This window comes from Grus americana, chromosome 20, assembly GCF_028858705.1.
Source record: "Grus americana isolate bGruAme1 chromosome 20, bGruAme1.mat, whole genome shotgun sequence".
NCBI classification, from domain to species: Eukaryota; Metazoa; Chordata; class Aves; order Gruiformes; family Gruidae; genus Grus; species Grus americana.
The window spans coordinates 11,036,856-11,055,564 of record NC_072871.1 but is presented as its reverse complement, the minus strand read 5'-3'; the positions used below and the strand labels follow the sequence as shown (position 1 = coordinate 11,055,564).

Sequence of the window (18,709 nt, the reverse complement as noted above, 5' to 3'; positions counted from 1 at the left end):
CTGCTGTCTTTAGTCAGTTATCCAAGGGCTGCAGCTAGGAGGTCAACAGTGGTGAAAAGTGTTTAGATAAGGAACAGAAATTGTTGAAATCCCACAGGCATGACCTGGAGACTCCAGGCTCCATAAAAATACATCACCAAGCGAAGCAGCTTCCAGTTCTCCTCTGTTCGGCTGTTTTTATGGATCTCAGCACAGGAGTGTTTCTCCCTTGGTATTTAATTCTTAGTATAAGCCAAGACACCCATTCCAACCTCTGGGCAGCGAGAAACCCCAAACACAATGAAAGGGGCATCCTTCTCCCTGCACGCTCTGCTCTGCTAGTCGGAGTTGGGTCCTCCAGAGGAAATAACTGAGTGTTTATTTAGCACTAAATACTTTCCCAAGATAGTTTATTCTTAAAGAAGCAAAAGCTCATAAAGATAGAAAGGAAAGGGTCTGTGTTTGGTGTTGCCCTGCCAGGAGCACAGTGGGTACGGAGGCTCAGCTCCCTCCTGGAGGGACCCGACCTTGGCTGGGTTTCCCGGGTCAGGATTAATGCGCGGTGCTGCTGCTGGGGCACGGCCGGCTCTTCCTGGCCCCGACCACTGCCGTGCCGCTGGGTGGGTGCACCCTGGGCTGACCTCTCACAGCTCGGGGGCTTTTTGGGCTTCTGTTGGGAAAAGACCTTTTCCCTTAAAAAGGTGCGATTAGGCTCTCCTCCCTCCCTTCCCGGGAATGGGTTTTTGCTGCGTGGTCAGGCAGCTCTGCAGAATTCTCCTTCTCTGTTGGAGAAGGTGATGCAGTGAGACAGGGCGGTGCTCTGCCTAATGGTTTTTTGTGCAGGATACATTGATATTAATTGGGGAAAATATGGTAATAATGCTATACTTGTCATCTGAGTACTTGAAAGCACCTTACAAAATTAATCTCTTGTAATCTCCTCGATACAGAGGCTGATGATTTTTCTGGCTTAAAGATGGTAAAAATGAGAGATGGAGCTGTTAAGGAACAGGTTCTCTGGTAGTACAAGCGGACCTTGTTTCATTAAAGCTGGGAATTTTAAATCCACCTTATCTCCTGAGCTACCTGACACTAACTGGCTTGGCCAAGGCTGTGTGGGTGAGACCGCAGCCCAGCTGGGCACAGGAGCCACCTCCAGCCAGCCCAGATGCCACCAGCAACCTGTGTGCAAGAGAAACAGGGCCATTTAAACCACTTAATTAATGTTAGGTAGGTTAATTGTAGTGCATCTCGTTGCTTTCTCTGTTAAAACTGTTCTTTCTGCCTTTCTGCGAGACTCAAGGTATTTTTCAAGGAGATGCTACTCTTGAAATAAGGATTATTTACTGTCATTACTTGCTGCGGGATAAGACGTCAAGCTTGGTTTATATTGCTTGTTCATATAGGAAGGCTTTGCTCCCCAGTAAACCCGCTTCACTGGTGATGTGACACTCGGATACAAATACCCAGGCTGGTGGGTTACATACTAAATGATGAGAAAGTTGCAGAGGGCACCTGGAATGAGCTGGGAACGTAAATGCTTATTCATTCGTCACCTTACGGCCTCAAACCTTTGGCAATAATTGCACATAAACTGTAGTATGACTAAGTGCTGTGTCATGAAGTTCTGAAGGTCTTTGGATGCCCTTTAGCTGTTATGAAACCGAATGACGGAGGAATTGGTTCTCTACTGTTAACAGGATGGTGACCTCTTCTCCAGACACCCAAATGTCTCAATTACTACATTAATGCAGCGACAGGTCAGCTCTGCGCAATAAATGTGCGTCTCAGGATGCTGATCAGGAATTTTTTACACTTTGAAGGGTATTGTAAGGCAAAAAGTTGAAGAAAGAGGATTGTCTTGATTCTAAGTTCAAGGGACGTGTTCAGTGAAGATGCTGAAGGCACGCTCCGTGTTGTCAGATGAGGCTGGATAAGCTACAGATACACTTTGAGATGGCAGCGGTAGTTAGCGAGAAGGGAAGGCTTTCACCTCTCAAGCCCAATTTTGGATACAGCTGCTATGAAGCTGCTTCCATGTTTTGTGGACAGCAGCTTGCACTGGGCAGTGCTAGTGGTGTGTGTGTGATTTTGGCTGATTAAACTGCTCTGCTAAAACCTCTTCAGCTTCTGGTTAATTGAGATCTTCGGGGGCCTCCGGACCATTTCGGTGAGATGAGCAAAAGGTGGCTGGAAAGCCAAATCTGCTTTCAGCAATGCACCACGTACATAGCATCCTCTACCACTGGAAGATGCGTAGGGGTGTGAAGAGGCAGATGTAGGCGCTAACTCCTTTGGAGTATGCGAACTGCTGCAACTCTCATTGCAGTGAGGACGCTGGCCTGATTGTGGAAGTAGTTTTCTTGTTGACTGGTGGATGCGTGGTCTTTCGAGGCCCCCTCAGAGGAAGGAACAGGCTGGGCATGGAGCGGGAGCTCGTCTGCAGATGTTCTCAAAGGGTTGGCTTTGACCTCTGGGGATGTCAAGCCAGTGCCTTTCACTAGCAATCAAACACATGCACCAGAGCTGCTAAGAATTGGGGTGGGTTTTCCAGGTGTGCTCTCTGTACCACAGAAACAGCATTTCTGCTCCTTCCAGTCCCAGGCTGTGTACCCAGCCCTGGGGCACCCAGCACCGCCGGCCAGTGAGCGGCTCAGAGCTGGATTGCCTTGAGTCCTCGTTATCCCTGCGCTCAGTACCCGCTGCTAAATTTGCAGTTGGGGTACAGTGTCGGGGCACTGCCAGCTTGCTGGGATTTGCATGAGGGGTCTTGTGATATCTAGTGGGGTTTTCTTGCTTTCTTTTTCTGAAAGTCTCTGCTCCTGGAGCCATGTGATTGCTTCGCTTCACAAAAAATAAAAAATCTTCCCAAACGACAGCTGGAAAAGCTTGAAGATTGCACTGAAAAACCTGAAGGCAACTTTCACAACAGATTTATAAAATTTCTTGTGCATAATTCAACTTTAACAGATTTATAAAACCAGCCATATATAGTTGGGGAAAATAAATCTATTTAAACTTTATAATTTCCTGGAAATCTAGACTGTGCTTTTTTGAATGTCTGTCTTTGTCTTTTGGCCAGAGCTGCTCAGTTCACCCTGATGGGCTGTGCGGGGTGGCCGGGGAGAGCAGCCGCCTCGGAATTACCACGGCATAAAGCAGGGAATGCCACGGAGAATGTCTGTCACCAGCACCGCAAGGCTGCAACAGCTTCTGCCTTCTGCTCAGGGGCAAGTTTATATATTGCGGGTTTCCTTGGGGATAAGGATTTAATTAAGGACCTTGAAAAATGATGGTAGAGAGAATTGTTTTGAGGGTTTGTTATTGGTAATTTGGTAATTTTTCGGACACTGGAAGTGCAGATACCCACAAGTAACGTATAAGCGACTTATGTATCCTGACGCTTGGTAAAGTGTTTTGGGGCTCATTCAAGAGCTTTGCTTCAGGTGTTAAAAATTATTATTACAGGCATAAACATGGCTTAGATTAATGACTTCTGGCTAATGCTGTATATACTGGGATTTTCGGCACGGTCTACAGAAGCTGCAGGTCCATCTTGCACTGAACTTCAGTAGCACCATTTCCGTTAGGTTCTTGGGTTGTGGGTTGGGGTTTTTTTTGGAGGTGGGAATAACGTCTTATTTTCCTGCTGATCCATCCCCCTTTTAAGAACATCAAGCTGGGGAGCAGCCAAGGGAGTGATGAAATGAGGAGCAGGGAACTGGGGGCGTGTGCCCTCTCTGGGCACGCTGGCAGGCGTGAAGCGAGGACAGCATAGCTTCTCCTGGTGAAAGCAAAGCAAACGCCTTGGCCAGGGAAGACAAAATTAGGAGTGTCTGAGCTTTAATACCAAGCTTGGTGGAGAAACTGAACTGTTTAACCTTTGCATAATGGTTGTGTGGTGGATGGCACATGGAAAAAGTCTTGAACTGACCTTTGCTGCAGTCGCTGAACAAGGGCTGGTTGTCCCCTTTCTGCTCTGTGACCAGCAAGTGTAGTGGCTTTTAAAAAAAAATCCTTGTTTATTATTGCACGTGTCCCTGAGGATCAGTCGGGCTTAAGACCTCTTTCCCTCTTAAAATTTGATTTAAAGAATAGTCAGGCAAAGGAAAGGTGAGATGGAGAACCCAGTCGTGTTGGGAATGGGGTGTGTGCACAGGCAGGGGCGTTCGGCGTGCCCTGGCGTTCACCTTCGGGTGTTAATGATGCTCTGGTTTCCTTTCGAGATCCTTGGGGATATTTCTGCTCCTGCATCCCACAGCTGAGTCCGAGCAGGCGGTCTGGCCGTGGTGGGAGGGTAGCAGGGCATGGCCACGCTGACCCTGTTTTGGCTGGAGCCTGTGCCCAAAGCTGAGGAATGTTTCAATGAATGAGGTGTGATGTGCTTTAATATTGATGTGACAAAGTGGTTATTGGCTACTGCCGAGTGGGGGTAGAGTTATAAGCTTAATACCAGCTGCCCCTGTTCCAGGTTTAACAGGTAATTAAATAATTAGGAATCAGATTAACACAGAAGGATTGCTCTTGTGGTTAAAGCCTCGGACAGACACGGAGGAATTATGGATTTAATTCCTCCTTTTGCCACTCTCAGTTCATCAGCAAGTCATTCATCTCTGCTCTGTTAAATTGGGAAGGAATGCTCCTTTTTGGTCTTGTTCAAGGGCTTTAGATGCTGCTGGGGCGGCCTCTGGTCTGATTTTGGGTCTAACTTTGGCTATTTGTGTCCCAGGTTTATTGCCATCCTCCAGCACAGCAGGGATGGAGCTGCCGGTCTCTTTGGGGAGCCCTGTGCATCTCGAGTGAAAGAATGATCCTGTGTGTAACGCTGCATAGCCATGTGATTCATAAAATAGCAAGTAAAAAAAAAAAAAAAAAGCTCTTATAAAGCAACAGCTAATTCAGTTCTCGGATGAAGGCTAAGCTCAGTGTAAGCTTGTAAGAAATACCCTGCAGGGCCTGGTTTGGGTCAGTCCAGTCTCTGTCCTTCTGTGCACGATGCTGCCATAGCTCCTAACAGGAGATTGCTGAGTTTAGATTTGGCTGAAAAATCAAGGGGGAATAAATAAACAGATTAGCTCTGCAGGAATAAGAGCTGCTTCTGCGTGAAGCTCATCCTTATGGAAAGGGCTGGAGACTTTTGCGCTGCTGAAGTCCTACTCAAACCGCTGCTTTTAGTGAAGTGCAGCACGAGTGGTCCGTAGGGCTTCAGCTGGGCTCCTCACCTCCCCTTTGACTTCCAGGAGCAAGCAGAGGTGAGATGCACGTGCGCATCTGTGAGCAGAGGTTATTTCCTGCTGGTTACCTACCTGTGCGGTTTGCAGTTTGTTTGTGCAATGCCCAGGCTGTTGTTCTACTTTAACATCTCGCTTTGACCTAATCCATCATAGTCACGGGGGTACAGAGACCCTTCCTTCAAAACGAAGGGGAGTTGCGTGGTGGTGTGTTTGGAGGCTCACAGCAGCGCAGGGCAGTGGGCAGATGCTTGAAGCATCCTTTACAGATGGGAAGCGTTGCACCAGGGCACTGCTGATGGGTGGGGGCTGCTCAGAGGGCTCTGAGCAGGGGCTGAGCACCCAGCCGGCTGCTTCTGCAGGACGCCCGGCTCCCTTGAATGCCCATCGCCTTGCTGTATCTGCTGCGGGAGCTTTTGCAAGCAGTTGCCGTACGGCTTGCGAGTGGTGTCATTCTGTTAATCAGAGCCGGTGAAATCTTCTGTTTTCATGTCGCACGTCCTTCCTGGCAACACGCTGCGCAATTTCAGCTGTAAGATCATGACAACGAGCAGCATTAACTCCTCCGGCACCGTACGCTTTCCTATGAGGTGACCACGACTGGCTCCATCCGCCGGGGCTCCCTCGCCGAAGGAGACGATGCTCACGCGGTTTTTGTCGTGACAGCAGCTGAGCTTTCTGACGATGGATTCTTCTGCAGATGTTTCTGTTCCTGCCAACACCTCGGCCCCACCGTGGCCGCTCTCCACGGGATGGTTTATGTGCAGTGCTGTGAGCCAGGCTCAAATCCCCCCACACCCGGCGTAGGGACCGGGCTGATGTCAGGAGTCTGGAATTCACATCCCCTCCCCCTTGTCTTTGCCTTTTTCCCCTCTCCTCCCTAAATAAATGTTGGAGGCAGCTCAGGAGCTCATAGGAGCTGGCTGATTTGAATCTCTCGGAGCACAGGGAGGTAACTGGAAGAAGAGCTGGAGTTTTATTGTAATTTTAGTTGCTTAAACACAGCTTGGGCTGTACACACATAGATATTTGTGTGAAATAAAACATGGTTAAGGGCAGCAGGAAGGTCTAAGTGGCAAGGACAGCTTAGACAAATGTGTCATCCATATACTGTCTAACGAGAGTAAGAGAGATGAGGAAACATTACGGCTGTGTGCTGCTCGGGCCAGGCGCTCTCAGCTGGTTTATCTGCAGTGTTGACTTGGACTTGCCATATGTTTGTAATGTCTCACTGAGGGCCCAACTTCTCAGGATTGTGGAAACTTTTTAAAAACTGCCTAACAATGTACATGAATTTTTCCATGCAAATATTAGGCTGATCATCTTGGTAACCAAAACTTTTTATATTGTAGAAGATCTGTTCATGCTATTTCTTTCCATTGCTGGGTGGTTTATTGTGGCCAGTGCTGATGTGCGTGCTCTAGCCCTTCCCTTTGGATGCAGCCAGGTGCATATGGCATATCCCTTGCAAATCCCCTCCCTCTTTGTCCCTTCCGGTTTTTCTAGTAATATACTTGAACCCAACATGACACACACTTTTTTTTTGCCTTTGCAAGTTTTCCCCCCCCCCCCCCCCTATATTTTCCTGCCCTCTGGGAGATCTGTCCTATTTTTGCAGTAGCAGCGATGCCACGCACCTTCCTGAATGCAGTTGGGCTGTTTGTGGTCCTTCTGCGAGCTGGTGATAAGCTTTGCGCCCGTGGCCACGCAGCATGGCGAGATGCCCCAAGATCCTGATGGAAGCCGGTGCAGCCAGCCCAGGGGGTTTGTTTTGGGTACTGTTGCAAACATCAGACTATCTAATGTGTGCCTGTCCCTGAAGATCTGAATGATATCACTCTTTGGGGGAAAATAATGGATCAAGTGGCAAAAGAATACAGCTGTGATATATTGTCCAGGCAAGGCTAAATGAAGCTGTCATGCAGACATTTGCTTTGGGCACTGCTAGGGGTTTGAGTTGGGTGGTTCATCTTTCTGACAGCACTTTGCTCCAAGTATCAAGTCAAAATTAAAAATAATTTTTTAAGCGTTAAAGTCAGATCTGGTTGTTCCACTTTTGGAGACACCATCTCTCCTGACACGAGCAAGACTGGATTAGGAGGTTAATGAGACATAGCACTTGCATTACTTAATGTTCTAAAGACCTGACCATCTGGAGGTGAACCAGCCCCAACTTTGCTGGTGTAGGGAGTGCTGGGCGTGAGACGAGCGCTCTCCATTAACTAGTTTAATGTCTGAAGCAGTGAGAGCCGCAGTCAGGATATGAGCCTAATGGGATGTGGTCGAGGAGGGCTGTTAAGGAAAGGAGTCTTTTGCTTCATGTCAGTAGTCAAAATGCCCGTGCAGCTTGTGTTGAGGCATCCCCAGGCACTGTGCTGTCCTGAGGAGGGGGACAGGGATGATGGATGGGGCACGGTGGTGGCTGTGCTGTGCCCTGCTGCAGCCTGCTCCTGGCCAGGATGGAGCTGCTGTCTCCGTAGTCTGCCCTGAATTCCTGGCTGAAGGGACAGACGGCACGATGAGGCCACAGAAACCAGAACGAGCTTTTTTCCAAGCTGGGGGAGTAACTGGATTTTACCTCTTCTGTGAAGTGTACATGTTTTGTTGGCCAGTCCAGCTGCACCCTTGTATGCGCCGGCGGCTGTGCAGAAATCCGTGTGTCATGGGGGGGAAGAAGGGGAATTAGTTGATGGGACTTGCCTGGGCTGAATTATGGGGGGGCACTTGGCTGCCTGCAGTGGAGTTGTGCTGCATCCCTGCCCTGTGCCGCCTGCCTGCACCCCAGGCAGCGTCAGACGCTGGGCACAAGCCCTCCCGGGGTCTGGGCGAGCCTGCGGGCAGCATGAACAGCCCGTGAGCCCCACAGCACCGTGCTGGGATGCTGCTCTGCCAAAACTTGTTTGTACCCCCGAGGCATGGCTGTGGGTTTACCTGTTATCCTGGGTAGTGTGAATTTGTATGTGGTTGTTTTGCATGGGGGGGCGTGTGCGTAATCCTTTGGGGAAGCTTGCTCAGGTATTTGCTTCAAAACAACTTTTTGGATCAACCAACCTAAGCGTGATGGCAACTTGTTGATTTAAAGCCTTTCTCTTCAATTATGAATTTCCTGTCTAATGCTTAATCTTCAGGATGCGCTTGAATGATGGAGATTGGGTGAAGACATCCAGAAAATATTACTACTATAGCTAATAAGACAGTATATTCTCCCTTCTGCCCTCGTGCAGACAGCTGATCAGCAGTTCCCCTCCGCGTTGAATTAGTGTCTCTGACCAGCAGTACAGCATCCTAGCTTTGAAGCTGGTATTAACGTTGTATTTACAGATGTATTGAAAACACTTCATCTGTTTTTAAAGTTGTGATGAATGATTTGTGAGAGGCAGGCTAATAATGAGTTGGATCTGAGCAAATGCCAGTCTTATTGCCTGCTAATTCTTGTTTTCTCCTTTTCTTTTTACAGCTGAACCTGCAGATCTCTTGAAGGTATTAGATTTTCATAATTTACCTGATGGTATAACAAAAACAACAGGGTTTTGCACAAGCAGAAGATCTTCGAAAGAAGCAGATGTTGCTTATAGAGTAACAAAAGATGCTCAGCTTAGTGCACCGACAAAGCAGCTGTATCCTGGTGAGTCCACAGCTTTTTATTAGTCGTACAGATATATCTGATCCTTTTCTCAGTTTCTGCAGGCACACATAGGACACTGCGTAAGTCCTTTACTTTCCAAGTGTGCTCCCTTGGCAGGGAGTGATTCTGCTGTTTCAGGGAGCTGCAAACTTTCAACCATCGAATAACATTACAGTAAGCTGTTCTTTTATCACGCGTTTGCACATGGTGGCGGCTCTCCCTGCAGATGATGTGGCCGCTGCCTACATCTGTTCCCTCCTATATTAGAAAGTTTCTACTGTCTCATTATCGCACAGTGACATCCAGCTGGGGAGAGAGACTTGGAAGATGCAAAGGAACGCAGACTGTGTTTTGTTCCACGTTTGTGGAGTGCCAAGCACAGTAGGGTCTTATTCTGTGGCTGTGGTGTCTCTCATAACACAAATAATCACCGTATAAAAATAATAGACTGCCCCACAAGAACAGATGTCCCAAGAAAAGTTGTTCGAAGAAATTGGAGGTTGATTAGAGAAAGCCACTAAGATGCAGGAGTTCGCAAAGCCCTTGAAGAGCACGTGGGCTGCTGACCACTTTATTTGTCACTGAGGATGTACTGGAGTTTTTTAATTTTTCAGGCCGAGGGACAGTCACTACTGTAGAGTAAAACGTGCTTGTAAAAAGACTGGACCCATTATGGACCCAAACTACGCACTGCCAGAGAGCTTCAGTCTTGAACACGTGGTCACCATCAGAAGTCTTCCTTCCAAAGCCGTACAGGAGCACTGTTGTAACCCTGTTTTGCGTGGGGGAATGCGGGGAGCAGGCATGGTGGGACTTTCTAGGTTTGGTGGGGACGGTGCCTTTGAGGAAGGTTTAGCAGCGAGGCAGAAAGGTGCTGCGTGTAACTCGTCTGTGAAGCAGTAGATGACTTAAGCCAAGCAGACATGCACGTTCTCCTTTGGTGTTTGTGAGAGAATTAATGATACAAAACACATTAGCTAAATCAGAGGTAATGTGGCATGCCACTACCAATGCTTTTTAATTAACATGCTGTATCTATCAGACCCAGCCTGTCAATGGTCTAAATGAGGACTCCGAGGCTGGACTGCCGATGTGTTTGCATCCTCCAGTCCTGTATTTCCTTCATTGCACGTGTTATCACTGAGGTTATTTTCAGTCTTCATTATTTCCCTGCTGTGACAATAAGCAGGTGAATTATATTTAATCCATGGTGAGCAGGAGCATACCCTGTGTCTTGCATATGGACTGAAAGGCTGACGTGCAGAGGAGAGCAGCTGTGCCAGGGCTGTAGGCTGGTAGCCTGCCATCGCATGGTCAGCTCGTAGTGAGGGAGCTGCTCAGTTTTGCCTAAAGCGCGGTTTCAATGTCTGCAGAAGTGCAGAATAGAGCCTGTATTTGTCTTTATTGCTGCCCAGGGCAGGACAGTCCTTGCTGACTGTAGATAATATCATCATGTGCCCAATTGCACCCCTCTGCTGGAGTGTGTCTTCATGTCCTGGAGGATTGTGCCTGTGGATATGGGGAATAGTCATCCCAGGGACAGGCTGCAAGGGCCCTGTGGTGGTCCCTGAGTCCATCCATCTGTCCCAAGGCAAGATCACCTCAACCTAACCAGCGTGTGTTTAACCGCTTTCACATACTTTCTTTCCGTGTTTCTGAAATGACTCAAAGTTTTGGCCCAGCTGGTATCATCAAGCTCAGAAATGCTTGAAGAAAATGGTTCCAGTTTGGAATATACGACTGTAGTGGATTTGAGAGCTTTCCAGTAGTTGCTGTAGCCACTGTGAAATCTTGCCTGATTGTGTTGTGGAAACCAGCAAACAGTGGTGGCCCCAAGATATAAAAACGAGGATGGAGTATTCTGGCTGGCTAACGTAGCAAGGAGTCTGGATGACACCACTTATGACGAAGGTTAACGCAGCAAGACAGCATGCAGAAGTGAGTCGTGGTCACAGGACAGAACTCAGCACTGTAGGAGATCTTCTTGCTGTTGTCCCACCTTACTGCTTGTATGTCCTCACTGAGGTCTTGGTTTGCATCTACTGTCTTCCTTCGGTGAGAAGATCTGGGTGGTGTTTCCTTGGTGTCATCAAGCAACTTTTCAATCATTTCATCATCTGGACAACCACAGGGTGATTGAAGCAGCTCTGTCGCTCTCTGGAGACTTCCAAAATCATTGAATTGTCTCTGCTGCTTGCGAAGGAAATGGGAGGGGAAGAGCAAAGTGAAGAACCCCCAGTGTTTTCCATCAGATCAACAGATGTTTTCTCGGTACATCTCCATAACTAGATGTGACTTCAGCTTAGAGCACCAAATGAATGAGAGAAGAGATAAAGATAACAAAGTAATTGCAGTGCAATGTACCAGGAAAAATGCGGTTTTAGTGATTTCACGTTAACAGGCGGGTGGGTTGTAGCATAACTTTCCCTCTCTGCTATAGAGCACTCTAGGCAAATGTACACCGTACATAATATTTAGTGTTAATTAGAAGTCCGTGCTTTTCGAAGATGGTAATTTTATGGGCTTTGCATTCTGCTTCCACAGCCAGCAAAACAAGATATATATATATATATATATATTCTTGTCTGTTTTTTTTCAAGCCCACAAGAGTGAGAAAATCTGCTGAGATGCTCTTTGTCCTTGCTCCCTAAATAAGTTCTGCTTCCCAGCAAAACCGTGCTCTTCCAGCAGAGGCAAGAAAGGCAAAGTTTGCAGTAGCAGCCAGGAAAATGTCATTTGCATTCTTCTAGCAAACTGTATTCTCCACACTGCTTGTGGGTGTCTGCATATATATTTAAGAGCTCAAAAATCTCTATTATAGCTTGAACAGTCATCTCCGAGGAAAACAAGCCATTCCAAAATAGAGAGTCTTCTTGATGAAGAAAAAGGCCAGAAGTTGGTGACACTGTTGAAGAGCTGTTTTCCTTGAAAAGTGGCTCTGGAAATGACACCACCTCGCACAACAGATCTGCTTTGTGTTTGTGTCAGAAACTGGATCAGCTCATTGTTTTTGCTGATTACTTTTTTTTTTTTGCTAAGAAGCAGCTAAAGCTTTCCTGTCCTTCCCAGCTCAGCAGCAGGGCTCTTTATTTGAGGCTGTGTTTGGATACACCTGCAGGATCTGGGTTAGGAAGAGGTCCCAGCTCTCCCTGTTTTGAAGACCATGAGATTGCACAAGAACCTTTTAATCCCCAATTGTGGTGCTTGGGAAAGAAGAAACTCAGCCTGAGTCCCCTGGTTTGCATATTGGGGCATACCACGGATGCAGTCTGCTCGAGTGAAGCTAATGGCATCGGCGGGTGGGGGATCTGTCCCTCCTTGGCTCTTTCCATGGCTCCATCGGCAGAATTGGGGTCTTAACCCTTTGCTGCCTTGCGGGAGGTTGCGTGTAGTGAATCGGAAAGGACTTGGCCACGGGGTAGAGGAGCAATGCTGAGCCAAATTCAGCATCGGTGCGGTGCCGTTAAGTGAAGAGATGGATGTGTGACAACTCTCAGCGTGAGCTCATTTGAAGAAGTGAACTAATATAAGGGCTTAATCCCAAACCCGTTGTTGGAGTGGTGTCTTCATTGTCTTTAAGGGGATTTGGGTCAATTTGTATGTGCTTCATATATTTATTATGATGTATTTATTAGTATTGCGCTCTGAGTGGATGCATTTTCATACATCATTTAATAGCCTGGGTCAATTCTAGCTATGACAGTGAAGGCATTGTTATTTTGCCAGGACAGCAGAGTAGTAACAGAGTAATGTCAGCTATAATTCATCCATTATGGTTATTTGGGTTGAGAAACTCGCATTACCATGGAGACATTTTAATAATAATGAAAAAAAAATTAAAAGCAGCTTTTTAATGAGTTGGCAGCTTGTCCAAGTTGAAAGGTACTATATTGTGGATTCATAATGAAACTTTGGACATGAACTATTTTACATAAAAGGCCCAAAACTGTAGCCTGTAATTGGAACCAGGAAGGCGTATGGTCTCGATTCATTGCTACAGGAGGATTTGTGTACAGCAGGAGGGAGATAAAGCTCAGTGCATCCTATGGGAGGCACAATAATCGGATGCCTGCCTTTGCCAAATATCTGGGTCTGTCTCCTGGGGGAAATCAGGCTGTAATCATGGCATTTAATTACTGTGAGTCCGCAGTTCAGAATGCTGCTTTATGTTTCTTTCTAAATGTTATTTAACTAAGGTGAGGGATATTAATTTGGTGCAAACACAGCGTGTCTCTGTAGGCACCCTCAGATGTCCCACTTGGTGTCTTTGCTTGCACAAGCTGTTTGCAGCAGAGCTCACTTTTGCTGCAGCCCAGCCTGCCCGTGCCTCCTCCGCTGCCCCATGCGAGGCAGCTAGATGCATTTTAAATGTTCATTTATTAATAAAAAGTTAAAGCAACTCCCAGGCAGAAGAGGAGAGGGTGAGCTCATGGTCTCTTTGTGTTTGAACTTGCTGGCTTTGCAGCGGTTGGAAGAATTCCCCACTCCCATGTTCCTGGTCCCCTCCCTGGGTCAAAATCCCTTCTGCAGCTGTGAGATACCATCTAAGCGAAGCCTAAAGGGGTGAAGGAAATCTATTTGAAGCCTATGGGCACTGAGCTTGACGCTTTTTTTTGTGGTTTTTATATGGCTGCGGATCTGCAGTTTAAAAATGGTCCATTGTGTTGTTCCCTTCCCTGCACGCCGCCGGCTGCCACACACGTAGATGGTCCCAGCACACACACCGCAGTGCCCGCGGCGGGGCTGCCCCGCTTCACTCTGCCCTGCCAGGGCTGAAGATTTCTCAAGCAGATACTCAGTGGTACAATGCAATCCTTGTTTTTGAAAGCCCGGACCTTAAAGGAGAGAGACCCTGCAAGTCTCACGCTGCTGAACCGCAGCATCTGAGGAGGTTATCCCTGCAGGTACCCTCTGATTCAGTAGGTCCCATCTCCAATAATAATTTGATCAAGAAAGCTCCTTTACTAATGCCTCTGGTGTTTTTGAGATGTCCTCTTTGGGATGTGCATCCAGGCTTTTCAGTTTGAGCTTATCTTTCCAGACGGATTGTATCCTGCCCAGGGTGTGACTTGATGCCCGTATTGCCCTGAACTTCAATCGTGGTCATTTGGTGTTGCCGGGGATTGACCCTTCCCCTGTGCAAAGCGTTGCCTCTGTGCTGACTGTACCTGCTCTACGCTTCAATGGCTTTAATCCTCCAAACCTTGCAAAAATACAGACAGGAATCACCTGAGATCAGACAGGGTTGCTTGGAGAAAAAGCTAGGAACTTTGTTAGATGCTTTTTTTTAATATGTAGACAAATTAGCATCTCCTACTGATTGCCAGATTTATTTCTGGTTTCAGGTTTGGGTTTTTTTTTTGTCTGCACCAACCCTGAAAGCCAAAGCCACGGAATGCTCTGTTCTCACCTGGAATAGACAAAACTTCGCTAGTCCCTTAAATAAAACCCTTCAATATTGTGTGTGCCTAACTGCAGGGGATGCTGCATTTCCTCTGTCCCTCTGACAAGTTAATTTGGGGACCTCATGATATATGAAACAAAGTTTTTTGCCTTGTCTCCTGAAAAAGTTCTAGGGCACACTAAGGGTTAGGTGCAAATAATACAGATGTTAACCAAAAGTTTTTTCAAAACCCCTGTTTCCCCAGCGGTATGGTCTGATCCCAAAACAGCGGAGTCCTTGCCATCCTTTGCTTGCACATTCAAACGTGGGGTGGCGTTTGGTTCTGTGACAATGCCAGAAAGGCTGGAAAAAGATTCTGATCATAAATGAATGAGCCTCCAAGGTGCTTGGTCCTGTCCGTGACTTTTTTTTTGATGTGCCCTTAGAGCAGGTAGCTCTTGGGGGACGCGGCTCTACACTGGCTTTGCTGGTGCAGTCTACTTTGGGTTGCAACCCATCCCAACCCCATATCACAGTCGGCTTTGGGGAAAAGCCAGATCTTCACCTGGCAACTAAGATGCTGCCCAATATAAATTTTTAGAGTTGATGCGTGCACATCTGGAGGGATAAACCCCTGGTCTCCCCATGGGTCGTTAGACAACAGGACTGTTTCTATAGGGATTAATTTTCAAGGAAACCTGGCTAACCTCTTTGCTTTTCCACTCCAGCTTCCCCATTCCCAGAGGACTTCTCCATTCTAACCACTGTAAAAGCGAAGAAAGGAGGTCAGTCCTTCTTGATCTCAATTTACAATGAGCAAGGGATCCAGCAAATTGGTGTGGAGATGGGTAGATCTCCTGTATTCCTGTATGAAGACCATACAGGAAAGCCAGGCCCAGAAGACTATCCTCTCTTTAGAGGCATTAACCTAGCAGATGGCAAGTAAGTGAAATTTTGTGCACAAAGGAAAAAAACCAGTACATTGTTTGTGTCGATACCAGCATGTTGAACGTTGTGTGAAATAGGAGTTGTATATATAAATGTATATATGCACCTTTGACTACTGCTAGGTGTCCCACTCTTAAACTTTGCCCTTTGACTAAATCGTGCCTATGTAAAAAGCGTGAATCACGTACCGGTCACGCAGATTGTCTGACGCTTACGGGGATAGGAACGCTTGGCTTTTGCTGCAAAGGGCCTTAAGAAATTAGTTTGTCTTGCGAAATCCACACCGAGTCTTTTGCAGGACACAAGGAGGGTGGAAAAGGGGGATGCCCAGGGGGTTATCGGTGGGGTTTTCCCCCTCTGCCTCTTGTTGAAGCCAGAACTGGCACTCCCCTACCGGTTTGGAGGGCTGAGAAGTGAATGGCATCATCTGTCAATACAGCCGTTTCAAATAACATCTCCAGGGTCTGCCCAAGGATGCTTTTCACGTGTTTGCAGATGATGGCTGGCATGAAGGTTTGCAGAACACCAGTTTCTGAAAGCTTCATTGTTATACAATTGTTAGCTTGTTCTTGAAAGCCCAAGGCTCTGGTTAACGCATTTGTGGACTGCGTTCTTCTAGGTGGCACAGAGTAGCTATCAGTGTGCAGAAGAAAAACATCACTTTGATTTTGGACTGTAAAAAGAAGATAACCAAGTTCCTGGAGCGAAGTGACCATCCCATCATTGACGTCAATGGCATCATTGTATTTGGAACAAGGATATTGGATGAGGAAGTCTTTGAGGTAAGTCACGACAATGAACAGCTCTGGAGATGCTCCACAGAGATGATGAGCTGGGTTCTGGTTGGCGAGGTATTTACAGCTCATTTTGAAAGTTGTATTGGGTTTTTATAATAGAACACTGTTGTACGCAATTTAATTTTTTTTAAAGTTTGTTTTGTCCAGGTAAATACTTTCTGTAGTAACGATGAAAACAGTGGGTCGGATGTCCTGCTGGAGTGAGGTTCTGTGGTTTCACGCCCTCGCTGGGGTTCTAGGCCAGCCCCTGCAGTGGGATTTTGTAGGTCTGTAGCTCCTGCCCTCGTGGCTCATTTAGCATGGGAAGGGCTCACAGGGTGTTCATTCATCCGGTTTATGATTTAATGTTATAGGGGCAGCGAATGAAGGCTGGGTAAAGCAGCTCCCTTGCGAGTCGCAGTTCGCTCTGGGGCTATAGGAATTTGCTCTTTTCCCATGCGTTGGCCGTTGGTTCTTGCTTTCTTGTACCATGACATAAGGGGACTGTCCTCGCAGCTTGTTTGGCAGCCCTGTCCCCTCCCACACAGCGACTGCTTTTAAAAAGCAAACCAAAATCGTGAGGAGGGGAATGTTCCCATGAGCTCCTCTGATTTAAGCAAAGAGATAGAGGATTATTTATAGACGCGGCGCATATGGTAGAAGTTCTTTCCATAGTTTAGCAGCTAGTTTAATATATGCATTTCATGAACAATCTCAACTTCTGTGGTCTGCCGTACTTCTGAGGCTTCCGTATGTATGAGAATCTTGTCCCTGATCTTTCTTGCAAGATAGAATTGCTTCCCTGAAAATCAGCGCCAGTGCAACGGAGTGTAAACTAAGACCTATTGACTCTCTCTCTCTCTCTCCTCGTTTTTATTGCGTTTATGTGGAGGAAGAGCTGTATCTCATGGGCCTCCCCAACCTAGCAAAGGGATGGGGAACATTTCCTATCCGTGGATAATTAGAGGCACAGCGAAGCCAGCTCTTGTCTGCATTGCGCTGTCGCTCGGAAGGAAAGTTCCAGTCTGTTTAACATTACCAACATCTGGGAGCTGGTCTGCTGTAAACAGAGCAGAATGCACGGGCTGAACGCTGCTGCCAAAATCTCAGTTACAGAGTTAGAGCTGAACCTTTAGATTGTGTTAAATGAATAGACGTTTCCTGGGAAGTTTAACAATTAAAACGGAAAGTAAAAGCTGGGTCTAACGGGCGCTGGAGCGTCTTTCGCAAGTGTTGGACGTTCTGCCAAAAATTCCAGCAGTCGCGCTGGATGCCGTATTTTAAGCGGAGTTGTTCTATAAAGTGGTGAGCTTTTCTGGGGAGCCGCTGTGCCCGGGGATCTAGTAGATCCACTTAAAGAACCGGGTATCACATCCAAACCTCATAAGGAACCTGCAGTTGTGCTACTTTGCAAAATGAAAAGTTTCCATAACTGCCCCTGAAGCTTGCGGTGGCTTTTAGCTCTCGCCTGGAGTCAGGACTGCCGATTCCTCTGCCAGGAAGGGAACGCACGCTTCTGGGTGGCAACGCTCCCCAGCTCCGCTGTTAGCCCTTCCCGTGGGGCTGGCACCAGCCCCCTTGCTGGAAATGCTTTATCTGGGGGTACGGGCTCGGAGGGCTCGTGAAACCTCCTCGGTCTTGGGAGGTGGGGTAGAACGGAGCAAGCGTTCCCCTCCGCTGGAGCCTGTCGCCTGTTCTGAGCACAAGATGCAGCTGTAGGGTTATTGCAGGCACTTAGAGAACTGGACAATTAGCAAGTATTTTTTTTCCTCTCTGTCTTATATTATATGTACTGATATTATACAGCATATATATTTAAAAAAAAATTAAGTTCTGGTATTTGTGCTTTTTTTTTTTTGTCATTCTCAACAAACAAAGAAGGTTTCGGGGTATTCACACACATGCTAATCAGGATACCAGCGGCTTTAAACTGAATGTAATTAATAGGTTTTGTGAAGGCAGTGGACTATAACATAATTTCCTTCATATCTCAGCAACTTAATTTCCTTTGGTACCTCCTTTCTTCTTTCTGCAATCTGCAAGCCTAAGCAGAAACGGTGTAGGGAAAGTTGTGGCTCAGAACAATGGGGAATGGGTGTAAACTGTTAAAGTTATGTATTCCCAGAAACATGGTAATTTCTGGTCTGAATGCAGAACGGTGAGATGAAGCTGCTGCCATCCTGTAGGCAACTGCTCTGCAAACCTCAGCTAACAAGATGCTCCCCAGTGGTTTTTGCACCCGTGGAGTCGCCTGGCTTTTATGTGTGTGTTGCTTTTGCTGGAAATTAAAATAACCCGGTTAGGTGGGAGCGGGATGGATGGCAGCGTTGGGGAAGGCTTAGGCTGTGTTTCAGCATGGATCAGCAGGAGCTCTAAGCAGTGGGAATTTATATTCTCCTTGTCAGGACTGAAATAAAGTAAGAGCCCAAACGCTTTTTATTTTGTTTTGAAAGTTGTAATTATTTAAGCTCCAGGTCTAGCTGGGGTCGCAAGCGAAGCGGCTCTGCTGTGTTCATCAGTCGAGTGCCCAGATGGGGACTTCCTCGCTCGTACTCTGCCGCAGCAGCAGCCTGGCAGGAAAGGTTAGAGGAGTTTCAAAATATTTCTCTCTAGCACAACATTCTTCCAGTGGAAAAATGACTTCCTCTCATTAAAATTCAATTAGTTCGGAGGCTGTGTGGGTCTCTCTGTACGGCTGGGGGAATGCCGGGTAGGTTTGAAAAGGGGCCAAGCCTGGAGCCTAGGTTATACAAGTTAAGTTTTGTGC

At 47.1% G+C, this 18,709-nt stretch overlaps 1 protein-coding gene across 2 annotated transcripts in view; it reads left to right on the top strand.

Annotated features, from left to right (window-relative positions):
* Positions 1-18,709, top strand: part of COL5A1 (collagen type V alpha 1 chain) — a 156,266-nt gene that overhangs the window by 28,050 nt on the left and 109,507 nt on the right. For both annotated transcript variants that reach the window (XM_054848417.1, XM_054848418.1), the window contains exons 2-4: positions 8,668-8,835; positions 14,947-15,160; positions 15,786-15,948. In XM_054848417.1, the coding sequence (XP_054704392.1) occupies positions 8,668-8,835; positions 14,947-15,160; positions 15,786-15,948 (545 nt within the window). The remainder of the gene's footprint in view (positions 1-8,667; positions 8,836-14,946; positions 15,161-15,785; positions 15,949-18,709) is intronic.